General features: G+C 34.1%; 3 protein-coding genes across 7 annotated transcripts; 1 reads left to right on the forward strand and 2 right to left on the reverse strand.

Annotated features, from left to right (window-relative positions):
• LOC123705800 (sodium leak channel non-selective protein) lies at positions 1-16,540 on the reverse strand. The gene is made up of 36 exons (XM_045654822.1): positions 16,198-16,540; positions 15,638-15,823; positions 15,295-15,518; positions 15,085-15,213; positions 14,349-14,494; positions 14,162-14,270; positions 13,669-13,868; positions 13,355-13,515; positions 12,721-12,888; positions 12,439-12,630; positions 12,212-12,349; positions 11,929-12,135; positions 11,603-11,853; positions 11,227-11,352; positions 10,757-10,945; positions 10,234-10,413; positions 9,928-10,048; positions 9,712-9,843; positions 7,923-8,090; positions 7,457-7,524; positions 7,224-7,364; positions 7,009-7,129; positions 6,566-6,699; positions 6,253-6,418; positions 5,379-5,573; positions 4,826-5,043; positions 4,341-4,564; positions 3,931-4,067; positions 3,721-3,857; positions 2,997-3,156; positions 2,719-2,823; positions 2,527-2,590; positions 2,321-2,411; positions 2,156-2,232; positions 898-1,434; positions 1-321 (listed from the first exon to the last, which is right to left on the reverse strand). The coding sequence occupies exons 1-35, from the start codon at positions 16,297-16,299 to the stop codon at positions 1,256-1,258; spliced, it is 5,346 nt and encodes a 1,781-aa protein (XP_045510778.1). The 5' UTR covers positions 16,300-16,540; the 3' UTR covers positions 1-321; positions 898-1,255.
• On the forward strand, positions 1,385-25,761 carry LOC123705802 (WD repeat-containing protein 35). 4 transcript variants are annotated; one of them, XM_045654823.1, is made up of 22 exons: positions 1,385-1,454; positions 17,153-17,264; positions 17,458-17,597; positions 17,756-17,858; positions 18,205-18,365; positions 18,665-18,812; positions 19,049-19,179; positions 19,489-19,692; positions 19,883-19,997; positions 20,114-20,227; positions 20,529-20,751; positions 21,088-21,313; positions 21,789-21,958; positions 22,180-22,395; positions 22,465-22,608; positions 22,676-22,799; positions 23,015-23,149; positions 23,240-23,333; positions 24,075-24,250; positions 25,037-25,123; positions 25,207-25,316; positions 25,567-25,761. In XM_045654823.1, exons 1-22 carry the CDS (start codon positions 1,395-1,397, stop codon positions 25,736-25,738), a joined length of 3,165 nt encoding a protein of 1,054 aa, XP_045510779.1. In that variant the 5' UTR covers positions 1,385-1,394; the 3' UTR covers positions 25,739-25,761. The 4 variants fall into 4 exon arrangements, with proteins under 4 accessions (XP_045510779.1, XP_045510780.1, XP_045510781.1 ...); XM_045654824.1 differs by having other exon boundaries at positions 23,018-23,149; XM_045654825.1 differs by lacking the exon at positions 1,385-1,454 and adding an exon at positions 16,906-17,037.
• Positions 25,753-27,409, reverse strand: LOC123705804 (thioredoxin reductase-like selenoprotein T homolog CG3887). 2 transcript variants are annotated; one of them, XM_045654829.1, is made up of 3 exons: positions 27,091-27,409; positions 26,765-26,894; positions 25,753-26,667 (listed from the first exon to the last, which is right to left on the reverse strand). In XM_045654829.1, exons 1-3 carry the CDS (start codon positions 27,249-27,251, stop codon positions 26,347-26,349), a joined length of 612 nt encoding a protein of 203 aa, XP_045510785.1. In that variant the 5' UTR covers positions 27,252-27,409; the 3' UTR covers positions 25,753-26,346. The 2 variants fall into 2 exon arrangements, with proteins under 2 accessions (XP_045510785.1, XP_045510786.1); XM_045654830.1 differs by having other exon boundaries at positions 26,997-27,136.
• Positions 27,410-27,434: the final 25 nt, after the last annotated feature.

A 27,434-nucleotide genomic window follows, 5' to 3' on the forward strand; every position in this document is an offset into this window, starting at 1 on the left:
ATTCTTACAATAAAATAAAATATCAGGATTGTTGTCACTATTTCCGCGAGTAGTTTTTTTATGTCATAAAAAAAACAAATGTCAACAAACGAATTATTTAATAAATCTTTACTTCGAACCCGTTCATGTACGTTTTATTTATTTATTTTATTTATTTATTTATTAAAACGTTATGGGACTTCCGAGTCCCGTACTTTACCACGCGCCTAAGCCCATGTACCATTGACCTCATATAAACAAATGAACTTACGAGTCACAAATGCTTTCAAAACTTACGCATCATCACGTGATGGTGCGTTAAATTTGACTTCAGTTGTACATCTGAAATTGAACAATATTTGAATAAAACTAAGACTTAATTTTGTTTGCCGTAAGTTTTATGATATTTATAAAAACTGACTTCAGTCGAACAATTGATGTTGATCCTGATTTTAATAAAGCAATGGCTTAATTTTGGTTGACTGATTTTCAAGCATTATTTGCGTTCATATTCGATATACATGTCGTTGTTTGGACGCGTTCTGATAAACTTACTTTAGCAATTGTGCGTTATCAAGTAAATGTATTATATGGGTGGTTTAAACGCGATCTTTAGCAATAGCGCGTCTGTGTATACAGGGTGTAATCGTTATTGATATTTCTCGTTTTATTTTTAAAAATTTATTATTGGCACTTTACTTAGGTTAATAACTCCAGGCCCTGGAATCACAGACACAATAGGAAATCTATTGTGTAGTGGTCGTGGATCGATCGGGCCGCTTGGGGCTCAATGGGTTAAGTACTTTCGATATCAGTTTAAAGTTTTTTGTTATCTGTTATACTTACGGAAAAATCGCCTGTGCACACTTAACGATTACACCCTGTATATTATCGTACATATAAAACAAAAGAACTCACGAAACATTCTAGAATGCTCTGAAGCTGGGCGCGAGCGAGGCGGGCGTCGGGCGAGCGGGTGCGCGCGGGCGGCGGGCGCGGGGCGCGCGGGGGGCGCTGGAGCGGCGTCGCAAGTTGATAGTTGATACAAACGTGTCGACTGACGAGCCGTCTACGACGAGTCGTTTAGCCGTCTACAGTGGAATATTTATATGGCCACGTCGAAGAGTTAACCGTCGCGGACGCGTTGACGAGCGTTTCGACTCTATTGTTTAGTCGTTGAATTCAACTAGTGCGTTGGTGAGCGATGGACTAGTCGAATCGTTGAGTGTACATAGACGGTTAATTTAACTAGTCCGTTGATTCAACGCCATGCCTGCTAGTCAGTAGTTAGTAGTGCGCCCGCCGCGCCGCGCTCCGCCACCGCGCCGCGCCACCACGCCACCACCTGCGTCAGCGCGGCCGCCTCGCGCGCCCCGCCCGCCCCGCCCGCCCCACCCGCGCTCGTAGCGGTGCTCATGCGGCTGTTGATCTTCATCACCGCTGCTAGGCCACACACTGCAGGATTTACTTTAATTGTAATACATATATTCCATAATTTTTATATTATAGATTAATTATTCCTTTTGAACAAAAAGTACAGTGTGTGTACTTATGTACACGCGTTAGAAGTTATACTTCTTTGGCGTATGGAAAAAATACTAGAGTATACAACTTGAACATAGCTATCAATTTTCATACCACCTAGAACTAACTTCATGCTGTTAAATTTAGGTGTCGGTGTGCGCGCGCATCGTAAAAATTCACTCTCATCATTTTTATCTATCACGCCAAAAGAAGTATAACTTCAAAAAACTAAAAAGCCATCCAAAGGTCCGTACTACAAAAAACTGCACATAATTTAAATGGGGTAAATAGGAGGGCACTAGTTTGTAAAGCTTTAGCAAAACAAAAAAAAAAAACAAAAAACAGTCAAGTACTTCCTGATTTTTTTGGAATTGGATGAAAAAGTACAAAGATTGTATTAAATATTTATGAATACGCGTACACACACGTTTTACATGTTAAACGTAACGGAACTATCTATAACGTAACTAAGAAATTTAAAATTATTGAATTAATGAGTTATTATAACAATATAGATTTTAGCAACTTAGATTACTATAAATCACGCGACTAATTTTTTGAAACAACCTATAGATATACACAACACGTATTTACACGTACGCGTGACGCGTCTTTAAATAAAGTTAAACATAACGGTTTTGTAAACACTCACGTGCGGGCTTTTTGTTGAGAGATGGATGTGGATCGCTCAAAGTAGGCTGTAGATATTTCTTAACTGGACTCTCAGGCCTACAAATAAATAAACATCATTAATATGTTTAAACACAACTAACTAGCTTGTATGTACCATTTATGAAACAGTAGAATAGATTTATACCTTGGTATAGTAACTGACGGCAATCCTGAGCGCTTGAATGGAGTTTTAGTAGACCCTCGCTTTGGTTGTGAATCCAAAGAAGTTGATATATCTGTGAACAGATTTTAATAATTTTATTAATATATAAAAGGAAAAAAATTGTAGCTAATGTGAAATTATCATCAAGTTTTACTTCACAAATTAAAATATGAAAATACAATACTCACTTGAGATAATGGGTTGAGATGTCGATTCAGTTATCTCTGTGCGACCAGCGTTCGCTGTTGTTTGCTAAAAAAACAAATCCAATAAAGTTGACCGTAAAATTTTTTAATTTTCAAATATTTCAAAGTATTTTAATTTATGAATTGAACTGTTTATTAACATAATAAATTGATGACTAGAAAGTAAAAACTTACTTGAATTTCAGCTTCTGCTTTCTCCTTCTCAGTTTTTTCATTAGGCAGTTCCAGGGGCTGTTCATTAGTTTTCCGCAAGCCCGCTATGAGACTCGTTTGTTGTTTCTAAAATTGATTAGTATGAATAGAAATTATTTCAATTAACATTTATGTATATGGAACAATGCTCTGTTGAAAATTATTTGGTTTAGAGATAGATACGCACATAGACTTTAATGCGAGTATTACGTTAGTGAAGCCGCGGTATTCAGCTAACTTATAAGTTAAATCATACTTACGCTACTGTTGGCACGTATTTTCTTCAAACATCCCTCTAGCCACGTGCGAATTGTTTGTTTAGCAACTTCCTCCTCTATGAGGAACTCAAACTCCTCGCGTGCTAATAGTTCTTCCATTTGTAGGGACTTACGAATATCCACTGTTCGGTATGATAGCATACTGGAAATTGAATGAGAATTCAGGAGAAATTAATATATGCAAAATTATATTCTACAACGGCCCCGTAAAATGTAGGTAATAAGTATCCTGTTTATTTTTTTTTAAACGTGTTTAAAGAGGGTAAAATTTTTTAATTTGTCCATTATACTCCAGAACACGGACGCGTCATATGACCAATACATGCAACCTACAAAATATAACAGAGGCGTATTTCGTCCATTTATTATGTAAACGTCAATCGCGCTATGAAATTTCTGTTTTCTTTCAACTATCGGAGTATGTCGGAGTATGACATGTAGGCGCGCACGCCGCACGACAAACGCATAACGGCTGATGCGACGTTGCCGCTCCGTGCACACAGTATTGATTGTTTCTACGCAAATTGCATTCAATTCATCTTGAGCGAAGACAGTAAAAATAAATAATAAAAAAATAATGATTATGTCGTCCTAGTGTATTTACATAATCATTAAATAATTATTTTAACCCCTAATATTACGTCAATTATTCGTTGTATAGTATAGTATATTATTGTATAGTATTAATAGTGTACTGAGTTCTCACTTGATGACGTCATGGAATGTGACATCTTCACCATTGTGCAGGCGTTCAAGCTCGTAGCACATGTACTTGAATAAAAGACGCTCTTTGTGTGTGTCGCATTCGAGTCTACCTTTTAGAAGACGCAGGATAAATTTCACCTAAAATTAATTACAGTATTGAAATAAAATATTTAATACACTGTGGCTTAATTGCTTATAGACTATAGCTTACTTTTTTAACCGGTATAACTCCTTTTTGATGAACGTCTACTATATTCCAAGTATTTTGAAAGTTCCTTATATCCGCGTAGGAGAGTAGTGCGTCTTCTTCGTTTGAATAGAACAACGAAAAGTTCTCCATGATGATAGCTGAAAGGAAATAAAACTTTGTAAATGTTTGATGGTTCTATTGAAATTTATTTTTTTACTTAATAAAGTTTATTTTTCTTAATTTATTAAGAACATGTATTCCAAAGAGGATTAAATACATTAAGATTTTAAAATATCTCCATGTTTATTTAAATTTATCAAATAATATTTTATTACTCCCTAATCAATCACTAGCGAATTATTGCGGGTCATACTACTTTATCATCCCAAGTATCCCTTACTATATCCCCTTAACAATAAAAATGCACAAACCGACAAGCAAATTGAGCACAATATACGTGATGATCACATAAAACGTGCAGAAGTACGCAAGCGAGGCTGTAAAATTGCCACAATCTGTTTCCCAGTAGTTATCCGCGGGCGTGCAGTATGGCGGCGCGACCATACAGTCGTGCATTATCTTGTTCCAGTCCTCGCCGGTCACTATGCGGAATAACATGGCCACACTGTGGATGGGGGAATTGAAGTTTGCGCGCCTGTAACAGAAATAATAAAATTTGACAATTGTTTTTAGTCGTCATGCTGAAGCAGCGGATAAATCGCTGTACAATTTGAGTGATAACTTTATCACTCACCGTGAACATATTGAAGTTCGTGCCAACGATGAAGCCTTCTTAACATTGAACGTAATAAAATAAAACCTTTATATATCCTTTATATATCTGACTCAAATAAAATTGAGCGAGATGTAAGTATGATTTAATAAATTATTAAGAAAATTATTAGCTCAAACTGACCTTCCAATTCCTTCACCGTATTTGACGTTACCGAAGACAATAGTTCCAGCAAGCGCATAGAAGAACACCAACAAGAACATTCCAAATATAATGAAGAAACTCTTGCACACACTCACACCCACGGTTAGCATTAACATCTTGAGTGTCGTGTGTTTTCCCGTTATTGTAAAGAAACGTAATATCACTACCATGAAACCCACGAAATATGATAGGTCATTCTGAAAATAGAAATATCAATTAATAGTTAATAGATAAATAGTTAGTACATAAATCTTAAAAAATACTCAACATTCGTTCATAATATTAAGTACACTTCACTGGGTATTTTTTTGTAAATATCTCAAGTAAATAAATTATGGGAAAGAAGTTTTAGTTAACGTAACCTCGATTTTGTGGGAATTCCATATGTTCTTAAATTTTATTTAAACTTTTTTTCTCTCATTATTTTAGTAAAATGTGGGATATTTCTTAGTATCGATATTTTAAAACTGCCGTCCCATTTCTAATGTTATAAGTTACATTATGTAGGTACTAGTACATATATAAAAAATACCTTTAGAGTGAAATGCATAAAGATCCAGATACAACCAGCCACAGTAACCAATAAGTCGTATCGATTCCGTCGACTCTGCCAGTACCCGCGAGGCGTGAAAGCTATCGTCTTCAATAGCACTTCCACCACGAACACTAGCGTTAGCAGCGCTGAGGTTAGCGCTAGACGCTCTGTGTTCGCTGAGTGACGGGACCACTGAGGGAATTATGTATTTATTATTATGTATAGTTTAGAAATAGATAGGATTAGGAAGTCAAACAATATAAATTTATAAAGAATAGAAAAAATTCGATCACGAGGCGGGACTCTAATCCGCATCCTTTCGTGCCATTCCGGCGCGGATGATGCCTGACCAATTCAGCCACTCGTGACCCGCCAGAGCGATCGAATTAATTCTATTTTTTCAGTTTTATGTGTCTAAGGGACACACCACGCGCCATCTATTGAGATGATAATAATAGTTTATTAGTACGCTCAGGTGCTAATAAACAAATATTATAATTTCTACGTCTTCAGTAGCACTTCCACTGCAAACTAAAGTGTTAACAGCGTTGAGGTTAGCGCTACACGTTATGTATTAAAGCTGACTATATGACTTACGCATGACGAGCGATTGATGCGACGTTGCCGATCCGTAAACAAAGTTTTGTTCAATGTCTGTTTTGTATGACTGATTACACAAAATGAAAGCATGTCTTGCAATCTGCAGTTCGAAAGCAGACGAAAGCGTGTACATGATGAGCGTATTACGTGGACAATAAGGCATTATATTAGAATTGTCGTATATATTTACAAATTCGCCAAAATATGTTTAAATATGACAACATAATAGCATTTTAAAAATGAAGAAAATTGTAAAGTCACTATAACTTACCGTCACAGCTAACAGACCACTGTTAATTAGCACGACGATGGCAATAATCCGTTTAAAGGTGAGATTCTGGGTGACGTCATAGGCAAAAGCGCGCACTTTTCTACCATCGGGCCGAGGAGGCAAGTGAAGGGGTTGAGCGATTTTCAATCTCTTTTTCAAATCACACCTGAAATATAGAATTAGTGCATAAGACGAGAAAAGTGTCGAAGATCATTGAATGATATAAATAGAAATAATAAAAATCAGAAGCAAACTTATATCAACTTTGTAAATCGTGAATTATAATTTGAAAATAAAGTACTGAAAAGCTTACCAGCGTCTTTGATCGACCGTCAACAGAGCAGTTCCCTTGTTCTCAGAATAATTGGCAATCACCACACCAACAAATAGTGTCAGTCCAATCATACATCCAAGGAAAATATACACGTGGATATAGATTGCGTGCACCTAAAATAAGGAAAATTTAAATTCATATAAAAAATCATTTTTTTTTTGTAATTTCTTGTTGTATTCTATTTGTGTTAACAAACTACTTACTACGTAAATAAACGTATGTCGTACGTACGACGATAAGCGAGCAAACATGTTCATAATTTTTATTATAATTTCTTTTTAAGTGATTCAAATGTAATCTTTTTGAGAAATAAATGTCTTAAACCGTAAACCGTATATTATTATTTTTATTGACGAACTTATTGTAAAGGAGTTAACGAGAAATATTAACTTGAAGCAAGATTTGTAAATAAAATAACTAACCGGTCCCAAAGCTTTAATTAATACGTCTCGAACATCCAGCCATCCTTTAAAAGAGAGCACTTCAAACAATGTTAGCAAAGCGTCGCCGATATTATCAAAGTTGAACCGTTTTGGATTAGCCCTGTTAGAAAACACAATATATTATGATCATTTAAAGTACTCAAGTAAATTAAAACAAATAAAAATTACTATAAATACACAAGAAAACATCATACCAGACTCGAGGGACCAGCATGGAAGGAAACGTCTCATTAGGTCCAGGTCGAATTTTCATTTTGGTTACGAAAACTCTGCGCATGAACACTCCTACACAATCTTCACGTCGGGTTATGGTAGGATCATTGCATCGCGCCAACCTTAAAAATGAATTTTTGTTAAAACGTAATAAGGGGAAAAAATGCCAATTTTTATAATGCATATTATGTACGACTTTAATACTTTAACATACCTCCCACCATACAGTTGAACCCCATAGCTCGCAAACACAAACATGAGCAATATAAGTAACGTCGATACCTGAAATAATATAATGCTGTTGTAACTAACGTCTTAATCGTTTTACACACAATAATTGGAACCATGCAATAATAACTTCCCGGATAAAGTAAAACGAAATTATGCAAGCCTTAATGAACAGCAACTTTTGGCAAGATATTTACTTAAGATATCTTACGATCTACAATTAAATAAAATCAAGAAGCAGTTAGGCGAAAGACGCGGATTCGAATCTCGCCTCGTGATCGATTTTTTTTTTCTATTATTTAATAACTCAGCCCCCGGAATCACATCGATTGCGTCGTGGACCGATCGGGCTGCTCGGGGCTCAATGGGTTAAAAATTTAGTTTTCTAGCTTTATAAATGGCTAGAAAACTAAATATTAAATCAAGTACAAATTAGTTAAATCAATACATACGAGTAAAATCTCCTTAAACCCGCGGCACAGTTCGTACACGACCTTGCGCATGTGCGGCACGAGCGTGAATATCCGTAACGGACGTACACACCGCAGTATCAACAACATTTGAGCCGTAGAACCAGCCCGTACTCGAGCGGGCATCCAGCATAGGAATGTTAATGATACCTGTGTGTTATATTATGGGTATTATTACATGGATTGACATACTTAATTGATTAAGTTCAAAATGTGTTAAAATAACAGTGGCCTAATTATGTATATTGAAATACCTAGTGCACACTAAAAGTTTTGCGTTTCTAGCCACCCATAAATGTTTGAATTTTGAATGTTATATTTTTTTAACCTATGAAGTCTCATAAGTTGAGGAAAAAAAAATTTGGCTGGAAGCTCGTGTCAATTTTTTTTTATCTCAAGTTGAAGTCCGTTGTCCGTAGCAAAAACGGAACTAACACGAAACAATTTTAGGGCGATGATTTTTGATGATTTTAAAAGTTCGTTTTCTCCGAAAGCTTGCACTGCACGCCTTCAAAATACTTTTGGGAGGGAAGCACCTTATTTGAGCACTGTAAGGCATTGATATGCTGAATTTCATCGCGGCCGTGTTTCTCTTCATGATGAAAGTCGTGAAGGTCGACCCTCAACTGCGATCACGGAGGAAAATATGGCTACCATCAGACGACTAATTTAAGAAAATTGCCATATCACTTATTAGGAGATTCGAGGATATCTGGGGATTGGTATGAGACAAATTCAGAAAATTTTACATGAACATTTCAAAGTTAGGAAGCTTGGTTGCCGGTGAATTGCTCCCAAACTCACTCCAGAACAAAAACGACATCGAGTAGATTGGTGTTAAGAAATGCAATTAAAGTACAATTACGGACATTCTAATGCCGTGTATAATATCGTGACAGGACATGAAATATGTATATATGGTTATATTCCAGAAAGAAAACACCAATATTCTTTGTGGGTGTTTGAAAGTGACAGCAAACCAACCAAATTGAGGCAGGCGAGAAGGGTTGGCAAACAAATGATTGCATTATTTTTCTCTTAGACGAATCCTGTCTGCACTATCCCACTTGAGTAACAAAAGACTGTTAATGCCGAGTGGTACACCACTATTTTTTGCCCAATGTCTTAGAAAAAATAAGAGAAAAGCGACCTAGAAGTCGCATCTTGTTGCACCATGACAGTGCTTCGGCGCACACCGCGAACAAAACAAAGTCATTTTTGGCTACTGAAAACATAGAGCACGTGACTCATGCCGCACGCAGTCCTAACCTAGAACCTTGCGATTTCTTCCTTTTCCCAAAAATCTATGATTCAATGAGTGGTTCGACATTTACGAGGCCAGAAGAGGCCGTGGTTGCTTTCAAACAGCACGCAGAAAACATACCCTCAGACCAATGGTCCTCATGTTTCCAGAAATGTTTTGAACGGATGAAAAAGTGTTTTAAATGTAACGGAGAATACTTTAAAAAGTAGTAAATATAATATTGGACAAATAAATTGTTTTGTTTATTAGTTACGCAAAACTTTCAGTGTGGCCCACGTAGTTTAATGTAGTTTAGGTTTAGTGTTTAAAAATAGTGGACAAAGGCATTATAAATCCTGTTACCAATTAGATTACACATTCATATCATTTTATATTTATTTCCAAGAATATCAAATATCTGTTTATTCCGTCTCTTTATATATTTGAAATCAAAACTATTGAATTTATGAGATGATTAGTTATAAAGTTTTTTTAAAAAACTGGAAATAATAAAATGCTCATACGTACGATATAAATGAATACATCCAATACTGCAGCAGCGTCTTTGAGGTACGCTTTAGGTGTAAAGAATAATCCATCGGCCAGAATTTTCAGAGCTAGTTCGAAACTCATAAAGATCACAAAACCATACTCTGCAATCTGAAAAGGTTTTCCATTAAAATAATTAATATTTTATTTGTATGTAAAATCAGTATGTAGTTACTCAAGAATCACGGATCTTACCTGAAGTACGAAGTTGTCCATAACTCTATATGTAGGTGTCTCAAACATCATCGACACACACGAAAGCGTAGTTACCATTATCATAACCCAATCCAAATAAGTGACGAGACCCAAGAAATTACTAAAAACGATACAAATAATATCAGTATAATTATATAGATTTTTTTTATTTACTACCTACCTAACGTACCTACTTTATGCAAAGGGTGGACGGGAATGGAGGAAAACTATTTTAGGTATGCAAGCTTGACTACGCTTTTCCATCAAACGTCCTCATCTAAAGAAAATAGTAAAAATAAATCTTACTGGAAGCTCTTATAATGCACTTTTCGTTCGTTGCCAGTGACTGGATCTCGCAGACGCGCATCGTACCGAGCGTCGACAATCGCCCGACATATTTTGCGGAAACGTGATTCTCTGGGTACTATCAAAAGTGGAGTGTCAAATAGAGGATGGTTTTCTCTCAAATCTTCTTCCCGCTGGTTTCTGTATAGGTACACAAAAAAAGAATCAATAAGTATGCATTATTCAAATCAGTTCAAAAAATGCAATATTTTATTAAAATTATTGTAAATTGATTCTATTTTTTTAGATACAAAGTTAATATGCAAAAACTATGAAATAAAGACTTTTTAACTTTAGTTTAAATTTTTTGGTTTAAAATGATATGATGAATGATTGAGATGTTCTGGAAACTTTCACAAAGAATTCGTAATAGTGAATAACCTTCTGTTTACTGAGCCATAAGGCTGCAAATTGTGGACAAATTTTAAGCTACTTTTTAATTTAATCTGCTTTGTAATTATAATAACAAATAAACACATCTCACCGTCTCATTTCAGCCTGTTGCCGTTTCGCTTGCAGCAATCTTATATCAAGGTAGGGCGGTCTCGCACGAGAGGACGGAACCACGCGGGACGCGGCACCAATATCGCCATTTTCTAGCAAGTGCTCGTATGTCTGTTTCAGCTTTATCGAACCGCTACGTACTGAACGCCGGATCGAGCGTGAACCGAATCTGTTGTTAAATAAAGTTGCAGCTAAAGTAATTTTATGTGATTTTATTTAATATGGATATGTGCTCGAACATTAAAACAAATGATCAATGAGGAGACAAAACTGCCCTTACCATTAAAATTGTTAATTTCTGTAGATTTTCTACATCCGATATTCGATATTATACATTATACATATCGGATATTTTGAAAAAAAAATTGGTATTAAACATAGGTACCTAACTTTTAGCATAAACATAATGATATGTAAGTAATTATACTTTATTTAAAAATGAAACCTTACTTTTTTTGATCGACTCTCAATTGCTTAGCACTGGAAACAGTCCCTTGTGATTTCAGACCAGATTTACCACCGGTAGCCAAAAGTGCCGAATCACCCAGAACGAGACGTCTGTGATTGTTGGAGTCACTGAAATTTATATGCGTTATTATCAATTAATTAACAAATGAATTCTCCATTTCAAACATTTGAACAAGCGACTAAAAAAACAATAACGAAAACAAAATTAAAACACCCACCTAGTCATTAACAACTACGTGGGAAAACATCTGTAAAAAAATAAAAAAACATAATACTACGAAATAATAAAAAAATATGCAAAAAAGAAAAATCGTCTGGTAAATAGCACCGATAATATCATCTTCTAAATATGTCTTACTTGATAATAGAAGCGACCACGTGTCTTCTAAGCGCAGAACTCGGACGTTGCGACGGTGGCGCCACCACAAGGGTCTTGACAAGACAACGTTTTCGGTACGGAAACGCAATTTTATCAACACCAATGTACTCAAAAGCACGTCTTGACAAATCGCCAGCAATAGTTCTACCCCCTATTGGCCCTCCTACCATTCCACCTTCTTCATCGCCCTCTACTTCACATACGAACTGACGCATAAATGACTCTCGAACCTAGGAAATAATAGCCAACAATTAGTAAAAAGAAATTCCTCGGGCATATAGAAAAAAGTCCTTACCAACACATACCTTTGGCAAATTGAAGTCTCCAGGAACTTTATGCAATTTGGTCATTTGAGGACTATCAGGGAACTTTTCAAATATTCGCAATCTAAAGGGTAAGGTTTCTTTAATCTCGGCACTTTGCTGTCTATAACGTAGCTGTTTAAGTTTTTTAATATCTTCATCTAGTTCTAAGTTGTCAAGAATAACAGCTACGAAAAGCGAGAGCACGATCTGTAATTAAATATTCAGGTCAAATATTGTCAATATGTGCATTGATCTATTTTCATGTCCAATAATTTTATCTTACCAGTGTAACAAATAAGTGGTACAATATAAAATATATGGCAACCAATGGAGTAAGTGTTTGGCTCGTCCGCACCATTGTCTCGTCCATTACTTCCACCCAGGCTTCTTGAGTAAGGATTTGGAACATAGACATAAATGCCTGTAAAAATATAAATATTCATAAGATTTTTTTACTTTTTTCGACATAATTATTTCGATGTTTTAAGTCATTTTGAGAATTTTTCTTACCTCAGGAAACGTTTCGAATTTAGTGAACTCGCAAAGAAAGCAAAATAGTTGCATAGATATCGATGAACTTATGATCAGCAAGCACATGGTGAATATAATTAGACTTCCGAGTTTCTTTCCAGGTCCGAATATTTTGTACACAAAGCCTTCTAAAAGCGGGGAAGCCTTTATGAGCCTGACAATGCGGAGAACCTGAGTAAGAATAAATAATTTGAAAAAGGATATGTGTAATTATTAATAATATAATATTCTACTGGAACTGGTTAACAACAAATAGCTTACTTGAAAATATGTGAATCCAGACATATACAGTTGCGGTATTATGTGAATCGTAGTTCCAATTGCCAAAAGCAATTCAAACTTGTGTACTGAATGTTTGAAATATCCCTTCCATCCAAGACACCATATCTTCATCAATGCTTCGAAGTCGAGAAATATTGTGAACGCAATCTGTAGAAACGATGGGGATAACAAGCCTTAATAGTATAACCGAAATGCACGTAATTTATTTTTTATTAAAATTAAAATTGAATACTAATTTAATAGTTTTTCAACTCGGCTTTTCGCTAATAACGTAATATATTTTTTACCACGATTTTTGAAAAAATAATAAACCTAGCCATGAACTGAATCCGAATATCTTGAGAACTTTATTGGCGCTTAAACGTATGTTCTAATTTTAAATGCTTTAATTTTTTTTTTCTTGTGCTGCATATGAACTTTGGCCTCAAATTAATATGAACATTTAAAATGAGAAAAGGCTTGACGCTGCGAGAGCATACAACATGGGTAGAGATCGCAATTCGAAAAAATCTAAAGATGCAGTTTGTTAATTTAACAAAATCGGCTTCGTGACTCCAACTTTCTTTGTGGTGGTGGAAAAACACATTCGTCCTATTTTCATCAGAATACATACTTCTATATAATAATATTTTTCGTAAAAGAATTCACGCGGATTGTCATCATGCTTGAAGTCCATTGTAGCTGTTATGATGCCATTGGCTAATACAACCCCCATGACTAAGAGACGAAAATATGCGGATTGAAGCAATTTGTGCAACATTTCTGGTGCAGTTCCTGGAATAACAATATCTCAATTTTATTTACAAAATAACAAAATTATTAGAAAAATGCCTGTTATCCTGATTTATTAACAAATTAAGTAGGAATCACAGTGTTTTAAATGTGGGTACTTGAGAGATTTTTTTTTTTAATATTGGACAGTATTACCTGAATGTTTATTCTCATCAATTGTAACCAATTTCCAGCCATTATCATCGCCAGTAAAGAACTGTGTAGTGCTGCCTTTAGTAATAGGGTTTCTTACACCCCACATTTGTTGGAATTGAACTCTTATCTCATTGAATGTTTCCGTAATAACTGCAATGAACACGTTTTTGACTAGCCAGGCTAGGAAGAATATCATAGTGCTGTAAAGAAAAATAAGAATTATAATAACTATTCAGTTTTAAGGATTATAAGTGCTGCATTAAATATTTTTGTGTACTTATATAAAATTTTGCATTTTTATCAACAAGACACTAAATCTACCACTATACTAATTTCAACAGGAAATTTTGTTTAGGAAATAATTAAAGGAATTATGATAATGAAGAGCTATTCAAATTAATAACTCAGCCCCCGGAATCACAGACACAATAGAAAATCTATTGTGTTGTGGTCAGATCGAGCCGCTCGGGGCTCAATGGGTTAATATACAAACCTGAAGTAAAGTGCTGATCTCCATGTTGGTAAAGAATCTATTGCCCTGTACATTATAAACACCCAGCCTTCCTGAGAAGATGCTTGGTAGACAGTGAACAAACTGGTGGCTGAAAAATATAAATATCAGATAAATATGACTTGACACATGCAACAGCATTTAAAATTAAAAAGATAGTTGCAATTACCAAATTCTTCAAAACCATTGAATCCCATAATGTATTTTGACAAGTGTAATTTTATGCACTTCATCCCTTTTGAACACTGATACCCAGAGTTTGGTTCAGGAGAACAAAAGGTATCAGGTATTGCAAGAGAGTTAATTGTTATCTCACTGAAATAAATAAAAATTTGATACATATTATTATTATAGTAGAGCCATTTTAATAGGCAACATTTGACGTCTATCAATTTTATCTTCGAAGAGAGGTAACCTGCTTAAAAACATCGATTAAAGTGTATTAATCGATACAGATTTGAAACATTTGTCAATCGAATTTATTAATTTATGATGATTTTTATTCACAAGTAATCAATTCATTCGATTCTAGATGTCAGATTTCGATTTTTAGAGTAACGTCTCTAGTATTTAAAAAGAAAAAAGGTTTATTGACACAAAATTGTAGCGACGTCAGTTCTTCAATTCAGAAATTGTTTATTATGTTTAGGATGGTTTATCAGTAAAATGAAATCTTAAAATAACTTCTATCGGTCATTATTATTATAAATATGTAATCGTAATTGAAAAAAGTTAAGCAAATGTGCAGTTCTAACAAAACGAAATATCATGTTATTCTATGTCGTCGTTACTAGGTTACGTTGTTGAATTTTGTTGAACTGTCATATGTTGCCTATTAAAATGGCTCTACTATATTTATTATGCACACTACCCAAACATAATAAGACCTTTTTAAGTTTACTCACTTTGGATTAGTATCATTCCTTACACAGTGATGAGTTAGTTCACCAAAAAATTGAACACCCAATAAACTATATAATGACATAAAGAATAAGAAGAATAGAGTAACATTATATATCTGTTGACTTGATCTCCTGCAAACCAGAAATGATATGTGTTAGCCTAGTACAAAAGGTTGAAAAGGTGTATTATCAAATATAGTATCATGCACTTACTTGAAAATTTGATTAATTCTAGACTTTGGCATGGAGAATTTTAAGAAAACCCTCAAAAATCTTATCATTATAAGAGGTCTTGGTGCTCTCAAAATACTTAAATAACTATATCTTGGCACAATTCCAGTCAGCTCAAACATTTGAAGTAAAACTGATACCCACAGAAAAAATACCATAGAAGCATCAAATTGGCACCAATGATCCTTTAAATAAGCAACATCTCCCTAAAATATTACAATGATATTAGAAAAAAATACATAATATTCCACATCTTGTATTTGAACAAGAAGTTTAATTAAATATTATTTATAATAAAGGGTAAGGTAATAGAAAAGGTACAAACCCTTAAAATTCCCCGTATATGCATTTTAGCAATCATTTCAGCAGTAAATAACAGTGTTACTGAACAATCCACTGCAAATGTGACTGTCTGCAAGTACGGATATTTTTCAAATGTTTTTGGTGTATTGAGGGATACTGACATTAAGCTCAAAAGAGCACAAAATCTTAATATCCTTCGAACCCATAACTGGAAAATATTCAAGCACATAAATATTAATTACTATTTAAACTATTATTGAAAAAATATAATGGATTTTTATTATAATCTTTAAACATAGGTATTATATAAAGTTTCAATCTTGTTGTTGTAAATATTTTAATTATGTAGTTATAACACCCATTGACCACCGAGCGCCCCGATCGGGGCACGACAACAATAGATTTCTATTGTGTCTGAGATTCTAGGGATTGATGGATTAAAATTTATACTTTATGATCAAATTATTACCTATTCTTATACTTATATATAAAATGCCATCTCAAATTTATGCATTATTTATTTTTTTATAAAAAATGTAGAGCGAGAAATCATATAAAAATCACAATATTAGTTTTGTTTACCTTGTTCACCCACTCTATATCAGCACTTTCATTTAATGATTCTTCTGGGCCATAGTCTGCCAAAACTGGCTCGCCCTTGAGGCTTTGTTTTCTTCCTAACATTTTTATATTTTTGAAAATAATTTTTGTGGTTTATAATTCACTTTTTATATCAAAAATCCACTTCCCTTAGGGAAGTATAATAGTTATCACTACAGACACAATTATATTTCCAACGGTGCATAATTTTAATTTTTGAGCTATGGTGTGTAAAGGGACATTTAAAGTTGGTTGTGATGTGATGGAAAAATGTAATTTATTGCTTCTGAGCAGCCTTTATTTTTGATTATTGATATTTGAAATTTGAATCAAATTGAAAACAGCTGATGGTAAAAATCACAAAAAATCAATTGACTTGACATGTTATTGATTTTCATAAATCTGCGTTCATAAACTTAGCTGTCACTGTATTATTCTCGAATTTAAAATTGCAACAATTGATCAGGATAATTTAATTATTTTATTATTATGCAACGTTACATTACTGTTTTTCAGGTGTGAAAAATAAGATTTAAATGGTTAATTATTTCAACAACGACTTACCTACAGTCCATAAATATTAATTTACTCTGTGGTGGTCGTGGTTACCAGGCAACGATTTGTTTACATCCGGGCTTTGAAGTCCCAACCAGTCCCAACTTTGGGATTAGCTGAGGGGATTATCAACAATGTTCAAAATATAAATTTTAACTGTTTATAGAAATAATCTAAGACAGATCTTTGTTTTAATAGGATTAAGGATAATTTCTAAGAATTTGAAATACATAATTCAACAAAATGTTTATTTACATGAGTAAAAAGGTAGAAGATGTGAAATGATTATTAAAATCACACTTTTCACTTCTTAATATTTAACTGTGTTGTAAATAAATAGGTATATTATGTAGTATGTAAAGAAATTTATAACTTTTTCCAGATAGCCATCCCAAAACAGTCAAATGTAACATGTTTATCATGGAATCAATCTTCTGGATACATTGCTGTAGGTGGAGAAGATGGAATGTTAAAAGTTTTAAAGTTAGAATCAGGTGAGCTGGTCAATCTTTATCACACCAATGTCATTAATTCCAATTAGAAATATATATTTTTGTACTACTTAAATTAATTTTAAGTAGTATTCAACTGAATAATAAAATTAATTTTAAGTAATTTAGTGTACTTAGGAAATAATACCTAAATCTTGAGAGAAATGATAACAACAATCAAAATAAAAAAATTCAGGTGGCGGAGGGAACTTATCCATGAACTTAAGTCTAGACGGACACTCTGGTCGCGTTTGTGTTGCTATATGGAATGAAATTTTTCAAAAACTCACAACCAGCGATGAACATGGTGTCATTATTGTTTGGATGTTATATAAGGTAAATTAACTATGTACTTACCATCTAAATTCTAAAGGAATTACTTGCCCCATTTTCTTGTACCTATTATTTTAATTTCTTGGTATATTGGTATTATACTAATCAAAGTAGATACAAATCCAACATATTAATTAATTACACAATTATCTTATTTTTAGGGTTCCTGGTATGAAGAAATGATAAATAATAGGAATAAATCAACTGTGAGTGGAATGGCTTGGGGATCAGATGGCCAAAAAATATGTATAGCCTATGAAGATGGTAAGCAATCATAATTTATTGTGATACTAGCTTTCCTGCAGTGGTTTCACCCGCTTTGTGCAAAGAAAAAACCCACAGTAGTACCCATAGTACCCATTCACCTATCCCATGTCCTTTCTCAGTCTCAAGCTATCCTCTCTACCAAATTTGAAGTAAATCCATGCAGTACTTTACATACAGACTGACATATAGGCTTCATTTGTAGATCCATGCTCCAAGTATAATGACAATACTAAAAATATTTAATGTACAGTTTTGATTTTCCTACGATTTTATAATATGTATAGAAAATCGATACTTAGTTGAGAAAAAGATAATGAATTATTATTAAATTCTTTTGTTTCAGGAGCTGTTATTGTAGGCTCAGTTGATGGGTCAAGAGTGTGGGGTAAAGATATAAAAGGACCTGGTCTCAATGCCGTACAATGGTCACCAGATAACTTGACATTATTATTTGCATTATCTAATGGAGAATTGCATTTATATGATGATCAAGGAAACTTCATTGTAAGTTCAGTAATAAAACACATCAAGATAACAATAAAAAAGGCTATTGTAGTTACTATAATTGTTTAATTCTCAATGTAATTAATTTTTAATTCACTTCAATGATTTCCCAGTAAAAATTTAAATAATACTGGTAAAATCCATAATCCTAGTAGTAATAAACTAGCAGAGATCTTATAATAGGACAAGTTTAGTCATACTATCCATTATTACACCACACATATATAGCTATGTATGTTTGACTGTTAACTACAAAATGTTCCCAAACATAAAACTAATGTTTTATGTTATTTTTTTAGATGCCAATTGCTTCTAGTAGTGCTTCTAATGGAATGGATATAGTGGCAATGGACTGGTTTTCCGGAAAGGCACCAATTAATAGACCTGTACTTCTGATTTGCTACAAAAGTGGCTTGATGTTGTTAATGAAAACTTGCACAGAAGAGGGTATGTGTGTTTTTTTAATGTTTTACTGTAATGCTGATGTGGCAGTGTTTGAGTGCTGCTTAAGCTCATGTACAAAGTATAGTTGCTAGGATTTATTAAAAATTTCTACAGCTGAATTTACTATGGTATAGTTCATAATACTTATAATTTTTTGTCCTTTCATAGAATGACGACTGTAAGACTTTTTACTCTTTCAAACATTGTGATAATAAATGAATTACCTATTCCTTCTTTAGAAAGTGTTATGGTTGAAACGAATATGAAGATAATAGACTGTCACTGGAATCATAATGGAACAGTCATTGCTGTAGCTGGGTGCACGCAAGATCAAGCTAATGTTGTACAATTCTTCAGTGCTTATGGAGAGGTAGTTATGCATATACGAAATAACGTTATTTAATGGTTGAAACTTTAGAATAGGAAAGGAAAGCCTGAATAGTAAATATATAAAAAAATCAAAAGGTTTTTTTTTCCAAATTTGGCTCAAGTTTTTACTCATTACTGTAGTAGGTAGTACCTACTAGTTAATTAGGATTAGCATTTAGCACATCAAAGTAAAATTTTTCATAAAACACTAAATCTTTCATTCATCAGAATCAGGCTCATTAGAAGAAAACAAAAACTACTCAAATCTGAAGTCAAAACATTATAATACTTGAAAAAATATTTTTTTTAGCATGTCAGAACGCTCAGGGTGCCAGGAGGTGCAATGCGATCATTGTCTTGGGAACATCATTCGCTAAGACTTGCGATTGCTGTTGACTCGTTTATTTACTTTGCCAATGTGAAGCCGGATCATAAGTATGCTTTCTATGGAAATACCCTTGCCATTGTGTCGGGGACGGAGACTGTGACCTTTTGGGATACAATTACACACCAGGTGGTTATGTACTTCAGTTTTTTCTGTTACTTGTAAGTTAGGACTTGACCTTAAATAAAAATACCCATTTGAATTTTTTGTTGGTTTGCCCAATTCAGCTAGTAAATTGTCATTGTGATTTTCAACTTTACTCTACACAGTGTATATTAAGATTTGGATATTTAGGTTATTTATTTTATTATAATTTTAGTCTTGGATAAATCATATTCCTGATGTCAATGACATGTGTGGTGTGGACGAATATTGTATTATAGCCACCTCGGATTCATTGATAATTTTGAATCAACAAGGCATCCAGTGTGATGGTGAGTTGTTCAATATATCGAACTATCGTTTTAACTTCAAGTAAAAGAAATTAGTAAATAAATGCCGGAAAAAGTCATCTATAAATATACTTATAAATATTATGTACTTATTGCAGCCAAAACAATCTCCATTCCCATATCTTACGTTGCAATAAACAGCAAAGCTATTGCCGTAGCTGCTTCCAAGGAAACATTTTTAATATGGAGGTTCTCAACACCTACTCGACCCCGTGAGTATATTATTTGATGCATTTTTTGTTAGTAAAAAGTATAAAACCGGCCAAGTGCGAGTCGGACTCGTGCACGAAGGGTTCCGTACTATGGGAACCCCCCTTAATATATAAATAGGTATATAGTGTTTGTTGTTATAGCGGCAACGGAAATACATCATTTGTGAAAATTTCAGCTTTCTAGCTATCACTATCACCCTATCACACATTATGAGATACAACCTGGAGACAGACATACCGTTTCGGTACAGAACCCTAAAAAGTACGTGAAGACACATTTTTTTATTTATCTTTTTTTCAGGTATCACAGAACAGTTTTATCATCCAGATGGGTCACCAGTAACATCTGGAGAAGCCGGTTTCCATGACGACACTATTTGTTGTATATCATGCTCAGACAGTCATTTACTTATTGGAAGGGATTCTGGTACAATCCTGCTCTTCTCATTGGTTAACTTTAAAAAAATTACACAGATCAATATGAACACTAAACCTTACAAATTGGGTTTGAATTCTAATTCAAGGTACATATTAAACATATTTTTATATACCTATTTTAGTTTTGCGTCAATACGTAATTTAAAGTTAATATTTTGTGCTAGATTCAATGTATATATAAAACTCAAAGGTGACTGATATAGTGATCTATCAACGCACAGCCCAAACCACTGGACGTATCGGGCAGAAATTTGGCATGCAGTTAGATGTTAGGACGTAGGCATCCGTTAAGAAAGGATTTCCCGAAATTCTTGCGGGAACGGGGAAAATCGGGGATGCACGTACAAAGTCGTGGGCGGAAGCTAGTTTTAGATAAAAGGGTTGATTACTATTTGCTTCTAAAATAATTTAAAATCTTCCAGCAAGTTCTTCATAATCGACCAGGCTGGTTGCCTCTACATCCTCGACACGGACATGTCGAACAACATCAGTATAGGCCAGTCGATACGTAAGGACGTGTGGAGCGCGATCTGGGCGGCCGATAACGCGCAAATGTTGGCTGTCGCGGAGAAGGCAAGGTTGTATGTGATGCGGGATTTGGAGCCTGAGGAACCGCTCACTATGCAGGGATATTTGTGCGCTTTTAAAGTAAGCTCTAACTGCAGTTACATGTGGTTATTACCTACTGATCATAGATGTAGCGATACCTCGCTCTGAATCGCACAAGCGAAATGTTTTCGCTACAAAACACATACTAAACAACTTTCCGACACATCACATTTTACATCAGTCATCGGGGCCTTAACGGTCGGCCAGTCGAGTAGACTGGTCGAGGATCCTCCCTTTTTCGATGAAGGAATTCGCCCTTCCTTCCTCCACAATAGCTGTGGGTACTGGGTATTGTGAAAATGGATGGATTCGGGCAACGACATCTAGTGGCACATAGGGTAATGTTTGACACATCAAGTGTATCTTGTTTTATGATGAGATCGGAAAATCAGTTGTATAAGTTTTATTGCGTTGCAAATGGGAGTAGCCAGACGAAAAATAAATAGTTGTCATTAAATAAACAAAATACTCTTCTTCAGCAAGAAAGTGAAGCAAAATCTCGTTCTTTTTTAAGGAATTAGAAATTACTACGGCATTACTGGATAACATAACAGATAAATGTACACCCCAACATATAGTTCGTGTTGAAGTAAAATCATTGAGAGATACCCGACAATTGATTGAAAAAGTTGGGTTGAAGGAAGCAGAAAATTTTATCAAGGATAATCCCCATCCTAAATTATGGTAAATGTGGTCCCAAGTATCTATTAACTGATGTTTTTATTACATTTATTAATGTTAACTATAGAACTTGTATTGAATTTAAAAAAGACGTAGCAATCCACAAAGCTTACTAAAAATACGCTTTCGACAACAACGCAGCAATAAAAACAATGGAAGTTCAAATGTTGTTTCTCTGTTATACAAAGGTATATTCAAAAATCACGTTTTGAACAATATTTCAGGCTCTTATTAGCAGAAGCTGCACTTAAAAATTTTGAAGCAGAATCCGCATTAGAGACTGCAGAAGCAGCTTTTGTAAGGAGGAATGATTATGCTGGTATTCGATTCGTGTCTAGGCTGAACGCATTGCATTCTAACGCGCTTAAGAGAGCCGAAATTCTCGCGTATTTCAAAGATTTTGATGGAGCCGAGAAAATATATCACAATGAGGACAGGCGGTAAATATTTAGCATTAATTAATAAAATTATAAAGCTGATTAGAATGTTATATCAATAATAATTTGCAGAGATTTAGCGATTGCGTTACGAAAACGACTAGGACATTGGTTTCGCGTTGTCGAATTATTGAAAATGTCCGTTACTACGACTGAGTCTCAAGTGAAGCAAGTGTACAATAATATAGGGGATTACTATATTGATCGACAAAACTGGTAAGATTTTTTTTTATAGAAAAATGTCGACAAAAATTCGTTATAAAAATATTTTTCTAAAATACAGGGCTGGAGCGATTGAATATTACAATATGTCGAATAATACGGAGGGGCTAAAAAAGTGTTATATGGCAATGGAGGACAGTGCATCATTGGCTAAGCTTTGCATAACATCACCTAGATCGGCGAAGGTAAGAAACCTTAATTGGTTTAACATTAAAAAATTACAGCATGGACTATTTCAAGAAAAGGTTTCAATGTCGATTTATTTCTTTTAAAAAATATTCTGCAATGTACAATATTATACTTTTGTAGTAGGTATCTACGCATTTGATTTTTTATATGAATTATTTATATTGATCCAAATTCATAAAAGAACGACACCCCAGTATTTTTTTCATTTTAGCAGACTGACCCCAGCATAGCAAAACAAAATATTTTAGAGGAAAGAATAGATATAAATCACGAGCCATCTATATTACGTATCACACAATTAAAAGAGAGTGGCAGAATGTTACAGGCTGCGGCTATGGCCTTCCAGGTAACGCTATATAGATTTATTTCTTAAAGTTTGAGCAATAGATTTTGCCTATAAATTAACTTTTAAAATTAAATGTTACGTCTTTTTCAGTTGGCCAATATTGAAGCTTCTAGAAATAGCTCACCATGGAAGATTAAGAAGCTCTATGTTCTTGCTGGACATATGTATAGCCATAGTTCCGTGGGTAAGATAAAAACATAGAAAAAATCTGTCATTCTAGTGCTGAATTGAATTGAAAACATATCCATCTAATGATTTATCAATGGTTCTCTATGTAGTCGAGTGCTATCTATACCACATTATTGCATGATTCAAACTATCTATGACAAGGTCACTTGGGAATTAGGTACATTTACTTCTGTATTGTTTTAACTGTTATAATGCATATAATAATTATATCTTTGCGGCCTCAGTGTAGTTTAATTCAATTTATTTCGTAATAGTTAAAAAAACGAACGAACATTACATCAAAAGGAAGGTAATGGTTGTGATAATAATTGTGGTACCATAGCCTTTTTTATTTTGCCTGACCCGTACATCCAATTTAAATATAAACGTTATTTCTTAACTAAGATAGTTAATCTACACTAATATTATAAAGAGGAAAACTTTGTTTGTTTGTTTGTTTGATTGTAATGAATAGGCTCATAAGCTACTGGACCGATTTTAAAAATTCTTTCACCATTCGAAAGCTACATTATCCACGAGTAACATAGGCTAGGTTTTATCCCGGAAATCCCACGGGAACGGGAACTATGCGGGTTTTTCTTTGAAAACGCGGGCGAAGCCGCAGGCGGAAAGCTAGTGTTTGAATAAACTATGACTTCACAATCGATTAATTGTTCAATTACAAAAATTGTTAAGTTGCAATATTGTAGGTTTAACAATATCGGTTCAACAAGTCAATAGTTTAACATATACACAGAGGGCGCCAAGAGCCGCGACGCAATCCGCAGCTACCGTCTAGCGAGCGCGCAGCACTGGGCGTGTCTCGCGGTGTCGCGCGCGCGCGGCCAGCCGTTCCGTGCGGACGCGGCCTTGCGTGCAGCCGCACGGCTCGCCGCTGTGCTGCACGACTTGCACGAAGCGCAGCACTTGCAGGTCATAGTTGTTATAGCGTGCTACAGAGCGTTAAGCATGATTCATGATATACAATGCCTGGGCTGGGAATCAAATGTCGAAACAATATCTAACATTTAAACGCTGTGCCGTGCAGGAATCGCTTCATACAAAAAGTACCTATACAATTATGTTTGGGGAACGGCCCGGCCGCGAAGGTGTAGCGTAAAATATTATCCTTCTTTTTTCGACGGGTAATATGTACCTACTACTACTAGATGTATGATGAATGTGATACATCTCATATTTTAAAAAAATACATCGTTAATTTCGTTATTAAATGTAAACTAGTAGGATATATTAATAATTAATAAATATATAATTAAAATATCGATGTCTAAAAGCTACTCTACAAGTTTAGCTTTGATTTCTCATGACCGCGTCAATTAAAAGAACCTGCACTGCAATGTTTAATAATAACAGATTTTTTTATTTTGAGTAGTATGAGGAAGTAAGCGTAGTCTTCCAGCATTTCCGTTTTCGGGTAAAATGTTAATTTCCGACATTAATACATGATTCATTGGCCTTCAATATTTAATTTTTGATACTTTCATTTTCTTATAACTGAAAAATTAAGTTTATATACATAATATAACTCTGTCGAATTTACTAAGTTTAGTAGCGCTTTGGCGGTGAATTTAGGAAAAGATTCTTTCGTTGACATCAAATTTCCTAATATTTTTGGCAATTCTAAGGTGGTTTAGTATGATGATAAAAATAATTATTGATAAAGGGTGGACATAATATACAAAATTAATTATGTTACAGGCATGGTGCACTATTGCAGCGATAGCTCTACAAGCTAGAGCATTTGATTTGTGCTCAAAGGCATTTATAAAATTGGAAGCTCTTGAAGTTAGTATATCTTTATTTGACTAACCAATTAAATTTATGTTTGAGACAATATTAGCATTTAACAACAACATTTATTATTGTAGCCTCAGACATTTGAAAACTTAGCAATTGAAATTTTTACGAGGTCGAGGCCTAAGGACGCTAAAGGCAATAAAGTGGAGTGTCCCAATTGCCAATTTGGCATGCAAGATTGGTAAGGATCCTGAAGCTTATCTTACCGAAATTATTATTTTTCTTAATAATCAGTCTAATATTTAATGTACTTACAAACAAATAATTAATTAAAAAGGAATATTGATGCATGGCAAATAAATGTTGCCTATATGTTTTTTCATAATCACTGCTCAAAAATATTTATAAAGTATTAAATTAATGTCTGTGCATCATCATCGTTTTGACTAAAACATTTACTGTAAAAAATCCTTTTTCTATCTATTTCAAAGGATGGTTGTGTGTCCTGGATGTGCTACCGAGTTTCCAGGATGTGCTGTAACAGGGCGCACGTTACTTGCGCCGCATACTGTATGGACATGTGCAAAATGTGATGCTAAGGCCCAGCAACATGAACTTGTACTCAGGCATTCTTGTCCAACATGCCATACTCAATTAACATAAATAAACAAATAAAATAAGCAAAACATCATTTATTAAATATTTCCCACCACTGTTTATCTCTGATATTGCTGCATGAATCATATTATATCACCTGACTAGATAATTTCTCTAAGATATATAACAAGGACAAATGCTTTAAGAATAAAGTAAACAGTTATCCATAGGAACAGATAAGATACTCAAAATACAATCTCAAAAATGTATTACAATAATTGAATTAAACAGAATGCCCTGTTGCAAACAGAGTAAAACAATTATGATCACTCATGCAATATCAATTATTGAACTCTTATTCACAAAATAACTTTCTCATTTAAAAATACTTACATTAATTACAGTACCAAACATACACATGGTTATTCTATATAATATTAAGTAAATTCTACTAGTGTTTAAAATGTTGAAACATTAAGTTTTTAACCCAATTAATATAAAAATATTTTTTCATTTATAATCAGAAATATTTTTGTGAATAAGGAAGGAGCCAGGTATCATTGGCAACAATTATATTTTACACTTGTTTATATTATAGAGTGAAATATCTGACAGTAATGTTCACTAAAACAAAATTACATAAAAGAAGAGTTTATATTAATAATATTACTGAGTTACTGACCAAAATTATTAGCAGGCATTTCCATTTTGGAAAATTGCAATGTATTGTCAATGATTTGGAATAGTTCTGGTGGCTGTGGAATTCTTCCTGTCTCCAATTTTGACCACAGTGGAATGTTATTAAGGGAGATTTCAAATGCACCAGATGATACCAATTGTCCTTCAATCATGTTAGCCATGAAAAACATCATCATACAGGCATATAGCTTGTTTTCAAGGCACCAGCTCCACCACGATGGCTGTGGTTTGTTTAACCATGCGAATATGTTGACACCACTTAAAATACACATTATCACAATCATCTTAGCAAACCCCTGAAATAAAAAATGTGTATCTAGTAAGTAGTTCATACATTGTAGTGATTTCTATGAATATTGCAATAAACTAAAAGCATACCAAATAAAAACTTACAATCAATCGTGATAAGTACATATTTAAGCCGGGAGGGTCATAATTAGCTCCAAGAACTGATATTTCGGGATATTTTTGTTGTATTATTCCTGCATAATCTTCAAATACTTTTCTGTAGCCACATGAATAACTGGAAAAAAGATGAAAAATTAGTGTCTTAATTGACAACCTCAGTTATCTTCAAACATGCGTATTGTCTCTTTAAATAATTATTATGTATATACAATTTAACCTTTTAGAGGAGTTGTAACAATGAGAACATAAGAGTGCATACTGTAAATAATACATTGGGTGCAGGTTATAGGAACACAAATAAGTAAACAAACCAATAATAAATATTCATTATATGACCCATTCCTTGGCCTATTTTAGAAATACTTTCAGCGTCATTCTCATTTGCTAGGACGAAGTTATCAGTTGATATTAACACACACAAAATTAAACTTGTAACAAAAAAGATAAAGCAGCCGTTATTAGATGCAGACATAGTGTTATCGTTGTTCGATAAATTTTAATACTAAAGAATTCTAAATGTCGCTTATTTATTCTAGAACTCTGAAAAACTCTCAATAATGTACAACGTTACGATAATTATTAAATGACAAAATTGACGACTGAAGCTGACATTTCGAGACAACTGCATCTACGAAACTTTTGTCTCTGACAGTCT

This window comes from Colias croceus, chromosome 3 (assembly GCF_905220415.1).
Source record: "Colias croceus chromosome 3, ilColCroc2.1".
Lineage (NCBI taxonomy): Eukaryota > Metazoa > Arthropoda > Insecta > Lepidoptera > Pieridae > Colias > Colias croceus.

Coding starts and splice junctions, on each gene's coding strand:
- LOC123705804 (XM_045654829.1), bottom strand. CDS start 27,251: ATGTCTGCATCTAATAACGGCTGCTTTATCTTTTTTGTTACAAGTTTA. Junction 26,895..27,090: donor ATAATGAATATTTATTATTG/GTTTGTTTACTT, acceptor TCTTTTTTCCAG/TTATTCATGTGGCTACAGAA. Junction 26,668..26,764: donor TGTACTTATCACGATTGATT/GTAAGTTTTTAT, acceptor TTTTTATTTCAG/GGGTTTGCTAAGATGATTGT.
- LOC123705802 (XM_045654823.1), top strand. CDS start 1,395: ATGCGGCTGTTGATCTTCATCACCGCTGCTAGGCCACACACTGCAGGA. Junction 17,859..18,204: donor ATGTATAGCCTATGAAGATG/GTAAGCAATCAT, acceptor CTTTTGTTTCAG/GAGCTGTTATTGTAGGCTCA. Junction 18,813..19,048: donor GAAAACTTGCACAGAAGAGG/GTATGTGTGTTT, acceptor TTCCTTCTTTAG/AAAGTGTTATGGTTGAAACG.
- LOC123705800 (XM_045654822.1), bottom strand. CDS start 16,299: ATGTTAGGAAGAAAACAAAGCCTCAAGGGCGAGCCAGTTTTGGCAGAC. Junction 2,824..2,996: donor AAATACGTGCCAACAGTAGC/GTAAGTATGATT, acceptor AATCAATTTTAG/AAACAACAAACGAGTCTCAT. Junction 2,412..2,526: donor ATCTCAACCCATTATCTCAA/GTGAGTATTGTA, acceptor ATCTGTTCACAG/ATATATCAACTTCTTTGGAT.